Consider the following 19,731-nt stretch of genomic DNA (forward strand, 5'->3'; position numbering starts at 1 on the left):
GGATAGATGTGCAGAACAAAGATGATTGAAGAACCCCGTGAGGTCAGGATTTGGATGCATAGTGATTTCTTGCTTGCACCGACCAAGTGAAAAGAATTTAATTAGTAAGTAAGTTCACAACGTGAGAGAGTAAACATAGTAACACATAAAAAACTGACACAAAAGCACAGATATTTAGGAGATAACATATATTAAATTTAGAAAATACAGAACAAATATAGAAGCTTTCGGCTACTGTATGTAGTCTTTTTCAACTAATTGAGCACTGGCAAGCAGTTGTTTTTATGTGCTGTAGTCAGCTACAGTATGTAAGCACGCAAGGTCACGGAGGAGGGGAGAGTGGTTTATAGGTAGTTGTGAACAGTGACGCGGGTGAAAGAGGGAGAGAAGCAGGAACGAAGATGGTTGTGATGGGTGACTGCTGTTGTAGGCAACTGCTGCCGAGCTTGTGGACTATGAGAGGCTCAAAGATTGGATGTATGCAGGTGCCATGGTCCCTGTTGATCATATTCCCAGTGACACTGATGTGTGCTGATTCCAGCCAACGGCAGATCTTGAAATTGCATGAGAAGCCTACGATTTTTTGCTTCCTTGGGTGTGATATCACCCATGGATTCACCCATTCAGTGCTAGCTGCTCACTGCCAATAGTAAGAAATTAGCACTGAATGGGTGAAATCAGCTTTAGTGATGGCGGTTTGGTGGTCCCTCAGCCGGTCCTCCAAACGACAGATGGCCTCCCTGATATATCTTGCACCGCAGTGCTGGCACAGTATGCGGTAAATGATCCCACTCTGCTTCAGAGGGGGAAATCGGTGTTTTCAGAGGGGGTATGTGGATTGGAGTTTCGTTCCGGGTGTTTGAAGGTAAAGTTTCAGGAAATGAGATGCAGGCAAAGCCTGTGAAACTGGAAGTGTCAGGTTGTCGGGCATCTGATGAGGAGTGTCCGGTGCTGTGACGGCACCCAGTAGTTAATTCCCAGTAGTTGAGGGTCTGCTCAGGGTAGCCACATTTTCTCAGGTCCAACTTGCTCCTCTGTATTTCTTCGCATGTGCCAGTAGTGTTGGAGCAATGTGTCCAAGCCGTGTTCATTAATGACATTGTGAATTTCAGTGACAGGAACGGTAGTTGGTGTATCGTCCGGCAAATGTAGATTTCCGATATACTGATGTTGTGACCTGTGAACCTTCTCTTTTTAACCACACATCTAAAAACAGAAGGGCCTGGTCCTTCTCAGTTTCAATCATGAATTTTAAAAAAGGGAATGTCTGGTTTATGGATTTTTGGTAGCCCGTAGAAGTGGCCCCAGTTGCAGCCGGTGGCATGGAGGTTCCAGTATTGCTCTTTGCTACTTTTGGCTTGGTGGAGCCAATTCCTCAGAAGAGAGTTCACCTTGCTTTCGAGAACGTTCAGGGAACTTGGGCAGCCCATTTCGTATGCTGTGTGATCGCCAAGATGTTCCAGAGCTTTCCCTCGGTACTCCTGTCACTCCACGATGACCATCACATGTCCTTTGTCTGCAGGAACAATAATAATGTTGGGGTTGTTCCAGATTTGTTTTAGGTGATGGTCACGGATGATGACCATCATCATTAGGTGATGGCTCCTTAGTGAGATTAAGTTTGGTCTTTTTTGTCAATCTAATCAATCGAGTGATTCTGTAGTGGATCTCCGGTTTCTTCTGAGAGTCCTGAGAAACTGCTGGCTTCGACTCCTACTAGGGTCTGCGTGATGGGGAATTTGTTGGGGAGTGAGGGCAAAATTTGGGCCAAGCTTTAAAATATCCAACTCTTCCTGTAGCAAGGACTGTGGCTTAAATTTAGAACAAATGACTCATTATTAGTGTGGGCACTATATCTTTGGTGGTTCCTGGTTTTCTGTTCACTAATGAGTCGCTTTAGTTTGTTGATTTGGCAAATTCACGTTTTCCACAGTGGTGGCAGCCTTGCTGACGATAATTGTTATAAGTGAGCAAAATAGAGAATTGCACACTCGTTCCCTGAGGTATTCACTTACCTTGGTTTTCTCGGCTTCAGTATCCATTATATCAGTGTGGAGCTGGCGTATCCAACATTTCACCATTCAAACACCCAGAACGAAACTCCAATCCACATACACCCACCCCCCCCCTCTGAAGTGGAGTGGGATCATTTACCGCATACTGTGCCAGGACTGTGATGCAAGCTACATTGGGGAGGCCATCCGTCATTTGGAGAACTGGCTGAGGGACCACCAAACCACCATCACTAAAGCTGACTTCACCCATTCAGCACTAGCTGTTCACTATTGACAGGAGAGCCATAATATCACACCCAAGGATGCAAAAATCATAGGCTTCTCGTGCAATTTCAAGATCCGGCATTGGCTGGATCTTGAAATCAGCACACATCAGTGTCACCGGGAATATGATCAACAGGGACTGTGGCACCCACATACATCCAATCTTTGAGCCTCTCATAGTCCACAAGCTCAGCAACCGCCTATGACAACAGTCACTGTTCTCAACCGTCTCCCTTCCTGCTTCTCCCTCTCCCCCCTCTCCTGACCTCTTTCACCTGTGTCACCATTTGTTTGCAGCTACCCATAAACCACTCTCCCCTACTCCGTGACCTCACATGCTTACGTACTCGAAGGTCAGCTACAGCACATAAAAACAACCGCTTGTCAGTGCTCAATTAGCTAAAAAAGGCTACAAAAAGTAGCCGAAAGCGTCTATATTTGTTCTGTATTTTCTAAATTTAATATATGTTATCTCCTAAATATCTGTGCCTTGTGTCAGTTTTTTTATGTGTTACTGTGTTTACTCTCTCACTTACTAATTAAATTATTTTCACTTGGTCGGTGCAAGCATGAAATCACCATGCAGATGTATGGAAGTTTGCTTTCAGCTAGTTGATTGTTAGCAACCTTCCATCTGTTGTTGTGGAAGTGGGTAGTTTGAATAAATTCAAGGAAGAACTAAAATTCTTGCAAAGGATGGATGAGTGAGTTGGGTAATTTTTTTTTCCCTTTTTGGCTGATGTACTTGCTGATGAGCTTGCTTATAGAGCATCGGCCAAAATATGAGTAACAGTAATAGGATAAGCTTCATACAATATTCTCACAAATAAACAATCTTGAATATCTATTTATTTTTCCTTTTATAAAATACAAGAGTCCATCATATCGTGCCTTCGTCAAAAATTCTACCAATCGTTGGCATGATGCAGACCACAGCTATCCTAAAACTTGAAGTTCAACATCATATCTGCTAAACTGACTTATAAAATACTAGTCACCAAGTAAACATTTTAGTCTCCAATGACAATTAGATTTGTCAAGTTCTGCTCTTTTGACTTAAGCCTTCAGCAGATTCATAAGCTCTTTGCTTGGTTTTAAAAAGAGGAAGAACAAATTTGCATTCCACCAAGGCCTATTGAATAATGAAATATGACAATATTCCATATTGTCATATTTTATATGACAATATTCAATAACTACCTCAGTGTGATCATATTTACTATCAGTTTCACAAAAAGCAAATTTAATTTGCAGCTAATAAGATGGCTTTCAATTATCAATACAGTCTTGATAATAATATAAAAAACTAAAATATTGTATCACTGTTCTCTATGACCACTGAAGCAACTTGAAAAAAATACTACACCAAATTTGCATTTAACAGTTCCTTTTGTTATGAACTAACCTATAAACAATCCCAAATTCACATACTATGGAAATGGGCCCCACTTTGGAGAAAACCTTGTGCAAGAGGCAATTTTTCTATCTTATTATCCTGACTTATGTCAGGATAATGAGCAAACATTATATTATAACAATGTAAAATGTTATAATTCAATCGATCACTAAAAACACATGTGATGTAAAGTCCACCCTCCCTTTACAGTAATGAGAAACTTTATCACAGACGAAATAAAATGGTTCGAAGCCATTTTATTTCTTCATAATGAAATCATGAGATTCTAGCAACTTTGGTAACAATATATGTAGTAGTAGTGGCATGTGATGCAAGAAAGCAAGTGTATGAGCTTATGCAGCATCAGCCAAATAAAAACACACCATTCCCTCCAAATGCCTGTCCAGTTCCTCCTTAAATTTATTCAACCCATCAACTTCCACAACAGATGGAAGTCTGTTCCAACAATTAACCACCCGCTGGCTACAGGCAAATTTCCGCACATCTATTCTACATCTGTCTTTTCTTAATTTGAATTTATGCCCACTTAAGTTCGTAATCTGAACAAGTGGAAGGATCCCATCAGAATTCAGCATACTCAACCCATTCAAGGCCTTATACACCTCAATCAGATCACCGCACAGGTGCCTAGTCTCCAGCCACAGCAATTTTCAAAACTTAAGCTTCTCTTGGTAAGAGGATCCCTTCATTCCCCTCACCAATCTTGTTGCCCTTCTCTGTACACGCTCAAGAAAATCTACATCCTTCCTAAAATGAGGCCTCCAGACCTGTATGCAGTACTCAAGGGGTAGCCTGGCCATTGCCTTATACAGAGGGACAATCACCTTTTCCCTGCTAGCAAAATCCCTATATATCATTGACAAAACCAGATGACCTGCCCTGGCAGCCTGTCTGCATTGCTCAGAAAACCTTCATATCTGACTGCACAATTACTCCCAGGTCTTTTTCATTTTCTACCACCTTATGTGTAGTACCACACAGTTGGTACTTTTCTCTCAGGTTACCTCTACCCATATGCAGTACTTTGCATTTCTCAAGGTTAAACTTCAGTTGCCACTTCTTAGCCCATCTGCCCAAATTATCTAGATCCTATTGCAGTAGCACACTGCCATTACTGTCATTAACAATCCTGCCAACCTTTGTATCATCTGCAAACTTCGACACTAAGCCTGATATACCTTCATCAATATCATTGATAAATATACAAAACAACAGTGGTCCCAACGCCGAACCCTGTGGGATTCCACTAATAACATTAGTCCATTTGATTACCACCCTCTGACTTCTCCCACTTAACCATCATTTTATCCATTGTAGCAATTTACCCTTAATACCATTCTGCTCCAATTTGTACAAGTTTTCCATGCGCAACAATGTCAAAAGCTTTCCTGAAATCCAAATATATGATATCAAAATTATTTTTTGCATCCAGTTCCTTTGTAACCACATCATAATAACCAATCAAATTTGTCAGACAAGACTTTCCCTTAACAAACCCATGCTGTGTCTGAATTATGGCTGCAGTCTTGTCTAGATGATCCCGCAATGCAACTTTAACCAGTGACTCCATTATTTTACCCGGAACAGAAGTTAAACTAACTGGTATGTAATTACTCGTGTCACCCTTCGATCACCCTTTGTGAATTGGGGATACATTTGCACATCTCCAGTCCGTGGGAACCTCCCCCGAGTCCAAGGATGCTCTCATAATTATGGCTAAGGGTTTGCTTAGTTGCTTTGCCACCTCCTTTAATATAACTGGATAGATCCCATCCATCCCAGGTGCTTTTCTTATGTTTAACTTCAACAATTTCTCCTCCACTTTGCTCTCAGTTATTACAAAATAATTAAGTACCCTACTACAATTTGAAAACCTTCTGCCATTTTCAAACCTTAATAATTCCTCATGTGTGAATGTAGATGCAAAATACTCATTCAGTTTGTTTGCTATCTGAACAGGATCATCAACAGTTGAACCATCAATGTCAAGTGGACCAATCAGATTCATTCCCTTCCTTTTAGAGTTTATATAAGTAAAGAAATCCTTGCTGTTTTTCTTAGCATCTTTTGCCAAGGATTTCTAGTAATCTGCCTTCGCCTGCCTAACCTCCTTTGTGACCTGATTACAGACTAGCTTATATCTGCCATAGGCTTCTGAGTCACTTGATAATTTATATGCATCTCATGCATTTTTCTTCTGTTACGAGTCTCATTAGTTCATTTGATAACCATTTAGGCCTAAACCTTGAACAATATTTCTTAATAGGTATGAAACTTTTAATAGCATCCATGATGAATTCCTTGAAAGCTTCCCACTTAGAATTTACTGTTGGTAATATAGTCAGTTGATCCCACTGTACAGAATTTAAAAACTGTCTGAGACCACTGTACTCCCCTTTACGAAAGCAAAAACCCTTTCCTTTACCCCTGATGGTAATTAAATCTTTAAGTAAATCCCACATCAGTACATTGATCACTGCCACCTAGTGGTTCCTTTATCTGCAAATTCTTTATCTGCGAATGATCACTGCTGATAACCAGATCAAGAGTATTACTCTCTAGTTGCCTCTCGAACATGCTGCTGCAGAAAAGAATCATCCAATAAATCCACAAATGTATTTTCTTCAAGTTTAATTAACATCTGGATTTAGCATTGAGACTTTCCCTAAACAGTTTGTTAAACTGCGCGCACACACACACACACTATATTTTCACACAAACACGTTCTTACCTTTGGTTTTCAACTTGCAAAATGAATATGCTATTCCAATTCCTACTATCACAATAAATAGTAATATGGTAAAGATGGTCAACTGAAATAAGAAAAACTCTTTAGAAAAGGGTTATATCGAACAGAAAAAAAGCAATGCAAAATAAAAAAATCACTTAATAAAAATTCAATTGTAAAATTTGGACAAATAAAAATACTGCCATTTTTGGAGGTGAGTTCACAGGAATTCTAGGTGACTGAACAAATACTAGTGATGTTTCTAGTATTTTGATATTATTGAATAATTCAAATGAATAAATTTCTAAAATAACAGTATTTATTTGTAAATTCGGTTCAATTCTTCCATTTAAAAATCATTGCTCTTTTTAATTTAATATAATTGTGCAATATGTAGAGTGAACACAGTCCCATTGCATCACTGTCAAACTGAAGTTCTATATCAGCAGAAGAATATGATGGAAGAAAGCAAGCTTACATATATAGCACCAGCCAAAAAAAAAAAAACTTCCCATTCCACTGACCCATTACCTCCAAAAGTTTTAGTTCTGCCTTGAATTTATTTAAGCTGTCAACTTCCACGACAAATGGAAGTTTGTTCCAGCAATCAATTGTTCCAGCACTGGCTAAAGGCAAATATCTGCACATCTGTTTTACAAATGCCTTTCCTCAATTCAAATTTATGCCTGATCAGATGTAGAATCTGAGCAAGAGGAACAATACCATCAGCATTCACAGCTTGCTTTTTTTTTTTTTTTTTTTTTATTTGATAGTTGTTGGCGCATAGGCATCTGTGGCCATAATGCACCTCCCAAGGTTTTTGCAGTACTTTGATCCAAGCCCGAGGTGGGAATCGAACCCGCGACCTTTGGGTTGCCAGGCAGGCACTTTACCGTTCAGCTTGCTCAAACCATTCAAGGCCTTGTACACCTTAATGCACTGCTCAGAAAATTTCATATCTGACTGCACAATTATCCCCATGTCTTTTTCATTCTCCACCATCCTGAGTGTAGTACAGCACAGTTGGTACGTTACGCTGGGGTAACTGTTACCCATATGCAGTACTTTGCATTTGCCAATGTTAAACTTCAGTTGCCACCACTCAGCCCATCTGCTCAACTTTTCTAGATCTGGTGGAGTAGTGTACCATCCTTGCTGTCATTAACAACCCTATCAATCTTCATATCATCTGCAAACTTGGACATTAAGCCTGATATACCTTCATCGATATCATTGATAAATACAGAAAACAACAATGGGCCAAACACTGAACCCTGGGGGACTCCAATAATAACATCAGTCCACAAAAAGCAATGTCTGTTGATTACCACTCTGTCTTCTCCCACTCAACCATCCCTTTATCCATAGAAGCAACTTGCCCTTAATGCCATACTGCTCCAACATTTGGTCTTCCATGTGCAACAGTATCAAAAGTTTTCCTAAAATAGTATTCAATCAAGCTGGTCAGACAAGACTTTCCCCCCTTAACAAATGGATGCTGTGTCTGAACTATAACTGCAGTCTTGTCTAGATGATCCTGCAGTGCTTCTTTAACCAGTGACTCCAGTATTTTCCCTAGAACAGAAGTTAAACTAACAGGTCTATAATTACTCGTATCACTTTTCGATCGCCCTTTGTGAATGTGTCCGTGGATACCCTCATAATCATGACTAAGGGTTTGATTACTTCCTTTGCTGCCTCCTTTAATATAACTGGATAGATCCCATCCACCCCAGGTGTCTTTCTTATGTTTAACTTCAATTTCTCCTCCACTTTGCTCACAGTTATTATAAAATCATTTAACTTCCTGTGACTTGTTCAGAGTGAAGCTGTTTCGAAGAAACAGCTTCACTCTGAACAAGTAGAAGAAAAGCAGCGCTGAAAGCAAAAGAGAAAAACCTAATTATTTAGACGCAGAGGAAGCAATATTTGTAATGTATTTATGCCAAGAGAGATTAGAAGTCACAGTAATCCCTAATAGAGATACATGATCATGTCTAGAATTCAGAGTGTCAATGAAGATAAGCAGAGATGAAGAAGAATCCTTTTTTCAAGATATATGACAGAACTGAGTTTTAGGATTGAAATTAACCAAGTTATATTTGCCCCAGTGGAGAATTACTTGAATATTCAAGAAGTTGACGCTGTCTGTACAGGGCAAGGTTTCTCAAACTGGAATGTGGAATGCAACGTGCTATCATCAGCAGAACTATGGATAGGCTTTCTAGTCAAGGAAGAAGGTCAGAGAGTCATCTACCAGCAGACAAAGGTGAGTGCATCAGAGAGAAAACTAGACACCCAATTACAGAATATCAACAGTGGAGTCACACTGATGGAATCCGTACTGAAGTCATTTATCAGATGGAAGGTTTCTAGATAGTTTAAGTGTTGGCCCTTACTTTAGAAAGAGTACAATTAAGTGTAATGAGACAATAATTAGATTGGATTTGTCATACTTTTTTTAGGAACTGGCTGGATATGACCAAATTTCCAAACAGGAGGGAAAACACTTTTGGAATAAGAAAATGAAAAAAGGCAACACATAATAGGAGTAACCCCAGGAGCACAGGTTTTGAGAACAAGTAGAGAAATACCATCAGGACCTGGAGCTTTCTTAGCATCAAGATTATTCAAAATCTTTCTAATGCCTTTTTGATGAAAGACCACAGGAAGTATTGAATGGAATATCCTATGAATGATAGGAGGCAGTTTACCATGATCATCAATACATAGTATTGATAGGTAAATGAACAATCTGTGCAAGGTCATTAGTAATTGCAAAAGACTCAGCATCTAGACCAACTGGGTCTGTGTGACTAGAAAACGGAAGCTAGCTGGAGTCGTGAACATTAAAATCACCAAGGAAAATTATCTCACTGTTAGGAAAGTTGGACTGGAGAGAGTCAGCATTCCAAGTAATTAGTGGAGTTGGGAGAAAGGTATAGACAACAGATGAATTTGACAGAATGAGATAGAGAAATTTTAAGCCATAGAAGATCGAAAAGACGAGATTCCAAATTATCAAGTCTCTGACAGGAAATATTGGAAAGGATGCATGCACAGTACTGCCTTTGAGGTGAAAGGAATCATACAGCAAATATTTTGGGCGCCTGAGATGAGCAGTGGTTGAATAAACCGATAACTGAGATTCGGTCAGAAAAAGTACATGGAGTTTGGCAGACTAAGTGGAAATGGATATGATTAAGGCAACAGATGGATTTGACAGAATGTGATAGAGAAATTTTTAGTCAGAGAAAATCAAAAAGAGGCGATTCCAAATTACTAATCTCTGTCTGGGAATATCAGAGCAGCCATATGCACAAGTACCACCTTGAAGCAAATTGAATTATACAGCAAATAATTCGGACAACTGAGATGAGCAGCAGTTGAATCGACCAATAATTGGCAGTCTGTCAGGAAAAGTACATGCAGTTTGGAAGACTATGTGGAAATGGACATCATTGAGATTGGAACTGAGACCACATGTATTTGTGAAATGAACAAGGAAGTGTTTGGGAGGTTTAGATCTTTTTGCAGATAAGTTTGTTCTATTAGTCTAACAATTCATGGTGTATTCAGTAGTAAGAAGAGGTGGAAAGGCTTTGCTGTATGAAGTAATGAAATTTTTGGATATGGCATATACATGACAAGAATATACCCAGCTCCTTGACATAATGAAACCGACAGTGAACACACTACTCAGACTCCTCCAGTCACTATCTGGCACAGTAGAGGCAGAGAATTTAGAGTGTGTTTAGTGTCAAATGGCACCAGGGGTTCCCCCCATCTCCGCATAGTATACATTGTGGGTGTGAAACAGAACACTGTCAAAGGTTTAAAAGTATATGGATTTTGTATAAGTGTAGTGTCATGTACCATTGTTCCTCTGGTCATTTAGCCACTGGGTCCCCAATGGGTCCCAACATCGCCCACACTCTGCCCCATGGAGGCAGACCAGGTACACCAGTATTATAGTTATTTACTCTGGCACCTAATTTCCTGAGATTTGAGTGGCTAGGACCTATGGGGGGAAAAATGCTACAAATAGGGGTATGCCAAAAGGAGTACTGGTTATGCAATTTGATGTTGTTATCAAGTTTTTGGGTGTAGGGCTCAAGTAATTTAGAGATGGTTCGGATGCTGGTTATAAGTTAGAGAAGGGGAGGGAGACTGAAGGCTGGAGGGAAAAGACAGAGAAAAGGGGTCCATAGAGAAGATGACCCCCAAAACAGGGGAACAGGCCCATGCCCCACCAGAGGGAAAAGAGGGGCAGTGAGGGAGAAGGAGACCAGGGTTAACCTCCCCCCCCTGCCTGGGTGTTGGAGGAAAAGGACTGCGCAAGGGAGCGCGGCAAGGAAAACTTAATGGCAGCAATTGAGCTATGCTGGTGGAGTGTCATACCTGGGACGAAGGTCCCATCCTGTCTTCTTTTTCAGAGTCCGGCGAGCCTGATTGCAGTCACTTTTGGGACTATACATCATGCATCCCGCCCAATGTATACTTCTCACTACGAGTTCTTTCAGGTTCAACGGCACTTTCAGGTCTGTGGTTATCACTGGACTGTGTTACTAGTAGGGGTCTCTCCTTGGATTTTTCCCGTTTGTTAAGTCAAAATTAGAGATGTATGTTCACTGCAGTCTGACTTGGGGGCACTTTCAGGACTCCCATCCATTTAGTCACTTGCTCAGCAGAGCTGCATAATATTATAGTTTGTGAAGAGTCTAAATCAGGAAGGTCCAAAACAGTGTTGTCATTCATGGGACAGAGGTCCCCTCCAAATATCAATGGTAGTCAAGTTGACAGTCCTGCTTGAATTTGGGCAAGACAAATTAGCCAAGTGTACGCTCGTTCCAGTGGTAGGGAACTTCTTGTGAAAAGCTCCTGGCAGTATTACGAGAAGGCCTTGTACTCTCTGTCACTATCCAACATGTAATGCTCCTGCAGTTTTGGATTAAAGTTAATTCTGGTAATCAGAATGCAGCAAAGGTCCTCATACAAAGGGTAGTCATACATTAGGTGACTCCAACTCTCCACAGTGGCAGAGGGGATCATCAATAATTCCAAGACTTGAGCTTGGCTCTGATGGATCCGTGACCTGTTAGCATGAAAGTTGCATGCAGGCCAGGGAAGAACTAGCGAAGGAGACTTGGGATATACCTTACTGATATGTGGAATAAATTTCCTAGTGATATCTCCTTTAATTAACCCATCTATCTTGCAAGTCTGATGTAAATGGAGGCTAAGGTGCTTCTTTTCAGCCTTCAAGTTATTAGTGGGATCAATGGTGTGGTCCATGAACGTCACCGATGTGCCTTTTGACAGTTGGTAGAGGAACCCGCATCGTATCACCTCCAAGTCCAAAGGGAGGGTGCATGCCAGCACCTGAAGGGCATGGGTGCTGACAGTGCAGCAGGCCCTGGCAATGGTAAAGAGGATAAATCTTTGAATAGTTTCAAGCTTCTTTCTGTTTACTGCTATTTTTGCTCTCAGATACCATATCCCTGCAGCATATGTAATCGCCAGTAGAAATACTGCTCTGTAGAATGAGAGAGAGAGAGAAAGAGGTGGTTGAGGCCCCAATCTCACCGTGTAACTCTGACGACCAAGGCAGTATAGTTCTTTAACTTTGTCTGCAAGTGTTTCAAATGTGGGAGGAATGTAAGTCCTGGTCCAGGGTTATTCCTAGATATTTCAATTCAGTAGTGAAACGTATTGTGGTCTCATTTATCTTAATTTGTGAACATCTTCTGAGAGAACCGTTCAGTAAAATGGAATTAGTCTTCATTGGAGAGATTTGAAGATTATGATCCCTTTCCCAGTTTTATAATATCTCGAGAGCCTGATTTGCAGAATTTTCTAGTTGCGCTCTGCAGTCTGCAGACACGGCCAGGATCAGATCATCTGCATAGGCCTGGGAGATAACTTCATTCAGGTTAGTGGCGAGGAAGTCATCAAGTACAATATTCCAACGGAGCAGCCCCAGTACCGAGCCTTGGGGACAGTCCTTGTAAACCTGGCATTTTACTCTGCAGTATGGTGCATTGACATTTATTTCTTTTTGAGGGATGAATCTTGGCTGTGAGGTAGCTTCTTATGGTGTTATAGAGGTTTCCGGGAAGACAAGCACGTCTTAGTCGGCTGAGGACACTCGGCCACCAGAGTGAGTCGAATGCCCCAGCAAAGTCTATGGCAATAATCAGGAAATATTTTCTAATGGAGTTTGTGGCAGTTGTGAGGATATTCTGGAGTGCATCAACTGTTGAGCATCCTTGTTTGAAACCATATTGGCTTGTAGGGGATAAATTTGCTGCATTATAATGTACTGTAATTCTACTTTTTTTTTTTTTTTGTTAGTTGTTGGCGCATCGGCTTCTGTGACCATAATGCACCTCCCAAAGTTTTTTTGCATTATACTCTGATCCAAGCCTGAGGCGGGATTCAAACCCGTAACCTTTGGGTTGAAACCATTAGGGGCCCGGCGGCTAACAGACCGGATGAACATGCTAAATACCACATGACCCATATACTTTTAAATCCCTGGCTTGTCCAATACAGTGTACATATGCGGAGATTGGAGAAATCCCAGGAGCCGTTAGACCCAAATATACCTATACCTTTGGGTTGCCAGGCAGGCACTTTACCCACCTGGCTAGCCCGGTCGGCTGTAATTCTACTGTGTAGGAGGTATTCGAAAAGCTTGCTTAGCACCAATAACAGAGCAATTGGTCTATATGAAGATGGGATTTCTGGAGGATTGGTCAGATTTTTCAGAATTAGGCATACGTTAACAGTCTTCCAATCAGAGGGGAAGACTCCTGTCTGCAGGCAGTGATTGAACAGGTTGAGGATGAGGTATGCTCCACAGTCTTCCTTATAATCTCTGGTTCAAGTAGGTCTGGTCCTAAACATTTATTGTTGCGGAGTCTATTAGTTGCGGTGTGCAGCTCCTCCTCAATAGTGAAGGGTGGCTCTTGATGTTCTAGACTGTATATACTGTTGTCCTGGCAGAGTTGCTGTTGACTTGTACTAGGATCCATTGCTGGTTGGACAATTGTATCCAATATGTTATTGATGGATCTATCCCATGAGGTTGTTATGTTACCTTGAGGGGTTATGGTTGCTGTCATTACCTCCCCCTCTTGGGAGTTTTTTGCTTGTGATTTATAGACTACATCCCAGGGATCGGTGTTTCCGGTTGTGGAAACTAGGTGCTCCCATGATGTTTGTTTGCGTTTCCTGATAGTAGCCATGTATATATTTCTGGTCTCTCTGTACTGCTGGCGGAGAGCCTCCACCTCCACAGCTGGCCAGAACAGTTGCACTCGTTGGAAGGCTCTTCTCTGGGAGTTGACCTCCCGCTGGAGGTGCTGGAGTTCTGGGCACCACCATGGGAGAGCACCAGGAATGGGTTTCTTCCTGGGAATGGTGCAGCTTCTATAATTATATTTGTAACTTTTCTCTGGTAGGCATCAGGATCAGTGGGATGGTAATTATTAACTTGCAACTGCTGAGCTAAGGAGTACAGCTTCTCCACAAAAATGTCCCATTTTGCTCTGGAGATAGCATACCTTTGAGGGATGAATCTTGGAGTTGTGATTCTATCCAAGGATCTTGTTATCTGGTATGTCATGGCCCTGTGGTCTGAGGTGGTCCAGGAATCTTGGACGGCTCAGCCCACAATGAAGTTTGATATGTTTCTCATAGCCAACGTGATATGTTTCTCGTAGCCAACGTGACATCAATTGTGGATTCCCACAGGGTATTACAAATGGTGGGCAGGTTGTTCAGCCTGTTTAGAATGGTAAGCTGGGAATTTGCCAGAAGATCTTCAAGTTTTTGGCTGTTCCTACAGCCATGCCTATCAGCAAGTGCTGAACCAGGCAGGCAACCTTCAGTTGGCATCAGCACCGATCATGATCTTCTCATTTGGGAGAGTTGAGGACAATCTCCAGATACCTTTTGTATGGAAGTATATCCACCCCTGGCCTGCAGTATAATGAGACTGTATAAAAGTTTCCCAGGAAGCTGATGATGTGGGCACATGCCACTCAGGCTGTGCATAAATGGGGGATTTTGGTGACAGTTATGTCAGGGTTCCTAGTTGCTATTGCAGCCCAGGGGACCTCTTCATCAACTTGAATAATTTTATAGGTGAGGGGGTACCCCCTTACCTGATTTGCATAGGTGTATGGCTCCTGTAAGATCAAAATATCGAAGTTGTTTTCATCTGCTTTTATTCTTAGCTGTTCAGCCACTGCTTTTGCCCTTTGTGCATTTATTTGGGTATCTTCAGGACGCTGGTGTTGTACAGTTTAAGACGTTGGGCCATAATCGTTTTTTTTTGGTGTAAACTCTTCACCTTTAAATATATCGGACATTTGTTGTCACGGATAGAGTGTTCGTGAGGCATCTTCTGTCCCTTGCAATTTGCAGACAGGCAGTTTTTCTTTATTAGGGTACGTATTGTACTCGTGGCCCTTTTCACCACAATAGCAACAAGTAGTAGAGCCTGGGTGCAGGTGTGGGTGGTGTGCCCAAATCTGAAGCATTTAAAGAATTTGGGTACAACCACGTGCTCCCTGAAATGGTGGCTGCCCCAGTTTATAAAAACTGTCTTGGTGAATGACTGTTTCCCAAGCAATAGGGGCAATTTCAAAAATCCAGTTTACATTGTTTCCATTCCTGGACTTTTTATGGTACTTTGGGGCGATAATTTCCTCTGGGTTGACATCTGGGAGTGTTTGCTGGATACATCTTCCGTATAGCTTGTCCCAAACCTGAATCGGGATGAGATCTTTGTCAACATCAAAGACAATAATGGATGGTCCTCTTTTCTTTGGTGGTGCGGCTATGAGCCCGAGCATTGGTATCTTGGGGTTCTTCATGATCAGCAGCTTCTTGGCCAGATTCAGTTTCTATGATTATCCCCCACATTTCAGGTCTTTCTAATTGACTTGATCCTAGTATTTTGGAAGTTGTGGTCAATTCTGTAATTACTGTCTGTTTTACTTTCTCACCGGTTTGTGTAGATTCTGGGTGCGTGGGCCTGAGAACAACCAAGTATGGTTGCTTTATGAGAGTCTTCTTTCTTGTTATTGGTGCCCTATTTATGTTGGATGAATCGGGTTTTAAATTCCTCAGCGCATCAGCATAAGAGCAGGAGTGCTGTTGCTTTTTAGATTCCGGCTCTAATTGATAGGCCTCTAACTTGGCCTGGGCCTTCTCAATGTGGGAATTTAGTAGAATGAGTTCCATCTTACCCCAGATTTGAATTATTTCAAATCTGGTGATTTGATTATCCGATTTGGCCATTAGTGTTTCTATCTCTGACCTGAGGGCAAAAACTTAATCCATAATGGATCACTCGGGTAGGGTGGACATATCGAAGATGATGCCAGGTAAATTGGTCTCTATTGGTTGGGTTGTCTCTGGTGGTGGTGGTGCAGTGTGGTCCTTAGTACCATTCTTAAGGACACTGGGATATATAGCATTTGTATCAATGCCCACTCGAAGGGTAGGTTTGCAGGGCAAATGACATTCAACTCGACGGCAAAAAATAGGTATTAAGTCAAGGCTTGGGGTTTCTCTAGTACTGAAGTTTTTAAGATGGTAGAGTCCAGAGGGAGCCCCCACCATGATTGTCATTAAGCTGGTCAGTCTCTTCTATTTGTTGGATAGCATCATTCTCATGCTGTTCCAATATTTCTTCCTTGGAAGGAGATATTTGAAAAACAGGCCTGTTTTGTTTTTTCTTTGCCATGATAGACCTTGCAGTGTGCGTTTGGGGGGAAAGCAGTGGTTCCCTTTTTTTTAGGTTCCAGTTAGGCGGCCTTGAATAGCACGACTACGGGGGTTGCGCAATTTGTTCTTCTCCTCAGACATGTTGCTTATCTTGGTGGCGATCAAGGAGACTAGTTCTCTGTCTCAGGGAGGGCTTTGAATATGTCCAACGAGAGAAAAAAAAAATTTAATGGATCACAGTCCGCTGAAGAAGTAGGAACTGTAACAGGTACCCTCCAATCAGTTTAATTTGCTTTCGTAGCGGCACTCAGTTTATTTCCGACCACAAAGCACTGCAGTAACAACACTAACCGATGCAATATGACAGCCATCGAAGTCTGTTCTTTGAGAATTCAATTACTTGAGTTCGTTTGCGGAAGTAATCAAAGTATCTTGAAGTACAACGCAAATTACACAGGGAGAAACCCCTCCCCGGTAAAAACTCAGCTGTAACCGTGGTGAGCAAACTAAAAGACAGCCGCCTCCCCTAATTTACTGCTATGGCAACCGCGTGGTCAGATCCGTAGCCAACAATGTAGAGTACAAGAACAGACACAACTAAGTTAAACCCACAAGAAAAACAAACTAACTTACTCCATTTGTAGCACTTCTATGGATGATTCCATTGATTATCAGGTATTATGAGATTATATCCGGAAAACACAACAAATAATAAACATAAGTTGCAGCACATTCACAAGCCAGCAAGCTAAGGAGCAGTAGCAACATCCTCTTCGAGGCAGTGAGATTATACTCTAGCTGATCCAGAAGCCTCCTAACACCATTTTAGAGCTGTATCTTTGAAATGTAAGGATGATTGACTCTGGCCATGACATCCATCATAACTTCAAACAACATTAATCATACTGCATGATGGAAGAGATGGGGTGGAGTTTGCTGGAGCTTTGCTCTGGAGACTAAACATGGATTCCACCACTTCAAATCCCCAATAAACAACAGTGGCATTGCACCAGTTAATGAGAGTCATTAACCACTTAGTATTGCCTGGTAACACAGAGGGCAGCATTGTTCCATATAGTGTGGACATCACACCTCAACCCCTGCTTACGTTGATCCACACCTTCAATAAGTAACGCTTCTCTAGTAGAGAAAAATAACAGTAGACTTCTCTACTAGAGAAGTGTTACTTATTCAAAGTAGTGCAATACCTGGTATCAAATTGTGAAGGTAGCCACAATATGAGATACAATTAAAAATGATGCCTTTCACACTACGTATGTTTGTTTAATTTATGGGTAAACTATGGTGTATCTATACCGATATTATATAGTTAATATTTTGGTAAATATCTATGCTATCAAAAGGGTATATATGTGCAAATAGACATATGAACAAAGCAATAGGCCTGATATAATCTGGAGAGCATCAAGACACCAAAACACATAGGTGAGGGATCAGGAGCAATAGTGCAGTAGCACACACTCTTTGAGTGGACCATGGTTCAAGCCCATGACTGCTAAATTTGATTAACGATTGTAATCAGAATTTATTGGAAACTCCTTGACCTGGTGGTCATGTCAGAATATAAACAAGAACATATATAAAGCAATGGAGAAAATTCACTAGATTCAACAAAAGAAATGAAAAAAAATAATAACAAGCTGACTTAAATCCAGATATCATCCCCTAATGTTATCAACATGTATATATATATTTTTTTTTCTGATAAGACTGTTTTTAATTGTATTAAAAGAGTGTTTCACATTAAACATGGTGTATATTGTTAGCTTCTCTTTAGATGAGGGCAAACAGGTGCTTCTACATTCTTACAAAACACACCTACAAAAAACATTATGCTGTGAAAGAAGAAAAACAAAAAAAGGTATATTTGATGCAAATACTTTATAAGTTGAGTAGAGAAAAGTGCTTTTGGATATATGGATTATAATTGAAAGCAATCATTCCCCTCCATTAGTTTTGTAGATTCCATCTAGTGAAACCCATGTTTAGTCTCTAGAGCAAAGTTTCCGGCATTCCCCTTCCCCCATACTTCTCCTTCAACCCATGCACGGTACTAAGTACTATAGGTTTTGATATCTTTTGTGTTTGGGGTTTTCATAAAAAAAAATAAAAAAGTCTTATGTTATGAAATACATATGTTTGTATTTCAAAATAATAACAGTCACATTAGTGCATAAATGAGGTGACAAACAATTCAGATTTGTGAATTAACAAATAAAACTAATTACTAAAATGGACTTCTAACAATTAACAAATGTATTTGTAACTAATAATAAAATAAGCAACATTAATGAGGTCATTATTATTCTGCATTATTTTTAAAAATAATGCAACCAAATTCTCTCAGGTGAATTCTTTTTAAAGTTATGTATAGTATATATATAAGAAAAATATTACAGAAAACTCAAAACTATTTCATAAAAGTAGTCAGCAAACCACAGTACAGAACTTTTATCTTCTCCTAGTGAGCATTTTGGGCAATTGCCAAAACTTATCACTTTACCTTCACTAAGAATGCTGTTTTCATTATGTCAAGGTTAGCACCATGATCTGGTTGTTTACATCACTACTGATATTTCACAATCACATTTGTAATCAGGAGATATTTACAAGAGTGAGTGAAAAAAAAATACAATACTAAGATTTAAATTTCTCTACTACTGAATTCTAATATATATATATAGGCATATTTTTCAAACCCAAAAATGTAAATAAACTTTCTTAAGAATTATGAATAGTAGCAGGCCTTTTTCATCCTTTCTAATGCTTTTATTGGCTGGTATTAAGTCACACTGCTTATAATGCAATGCTCTCAATTCTAACAGCAGAATTGTAATTACCACAAGTTGCCCTAGTATTGTACTACTTAAAAATAAATGCCATTACCAAAAGAATAGCAAAGGCAGTTCAACATGACAGCTAAATTTGTGAGAGATCCATAACAGTGTAATCTGGAGCTAGGTGGAGTTTGGACATTATCACCAGAAAACATTACTTCACTACTATAAAAAAATATATTCTATAGTAAAAATGTTTTGAGTTGTTTGTCAAACTGGGAGATCAGCAGAGACAGCAAATGAACTGGCCAGAATGAAGTATGGAGATTTTTAGCCAAAGAAGAATAAAAACAGGATCTTAAATCAAAAAATCTCTATTAAAAATATGACAGTGTACATACAAAAGTACCATCTTTAAATGAAAGAAATCAAAACAAGTAAGGAAAATAAAATGAGCATTAGTCAAAGAAACCAATAGTTGGTATTCTATCAGAAATATTAAGTGAGGTTTAGAAGACTCTAGATGGAAATGGCCCCACTAAAATTAAAATTGAGACCACATACACAGTCCTACCATTGGCACGGGCATACGATGCAAGAAAGCAAGCTTATGAAGCATCAGACAAAAAAAAAAAAAAAAAACCCTCCCATTTCACCCCTCCATTCATTCCAAATGCCTGTCCAGCTCATCCTTAAATTTATTTAGGCTATCAGATTCCACAACAAAAGATGGATGTCTGTTCCACCAATCAACTACACGCTGGCTAA

The 19,731-nt window shown here is 40.3% G+C and overlaps 1 protein-coding gene across 3 annotated transcripts in view; it reads right to left on the bottom strand.

Moving 5' to 3' along the window:
* Positions 1-19,731, bottom strand: part of sws (patatin like phospholipase domain containing sws) — a 469,178-nt gene that overhangs the window by 419,371 nt on the left and 30,076 nt on the right. For all 3 annotated transcript variants that reach the window (XM_090369181.1, XM_090369180.1, XM_090369179.1), the window contains exon 2: positions 6,428-6,509. In XM_090369181.1, coding sequence (XP_090225307.1) covers positions 6,428-6,509 — 82 coding nt within the window. The remainder of the gene's footprint in view (positions 1-6,427; positions 6,510-19,731) is intronic.

This window comes from Mastigoproctus giganteus, chromosome 3, assembly GCF_048544385.1.
Source record: "Mastigoproctus giganteus isolate SK-2022 chromosome 3, ASM4854438v1, whole genome shotgun sequence".
Lineage (NCBI taxonomy): Eukaryota > Metazoa > Arthropoda > Arachnida > Uropygi > Thelyphonidae > Mastigoproctus > Mastigoproctus giganteus.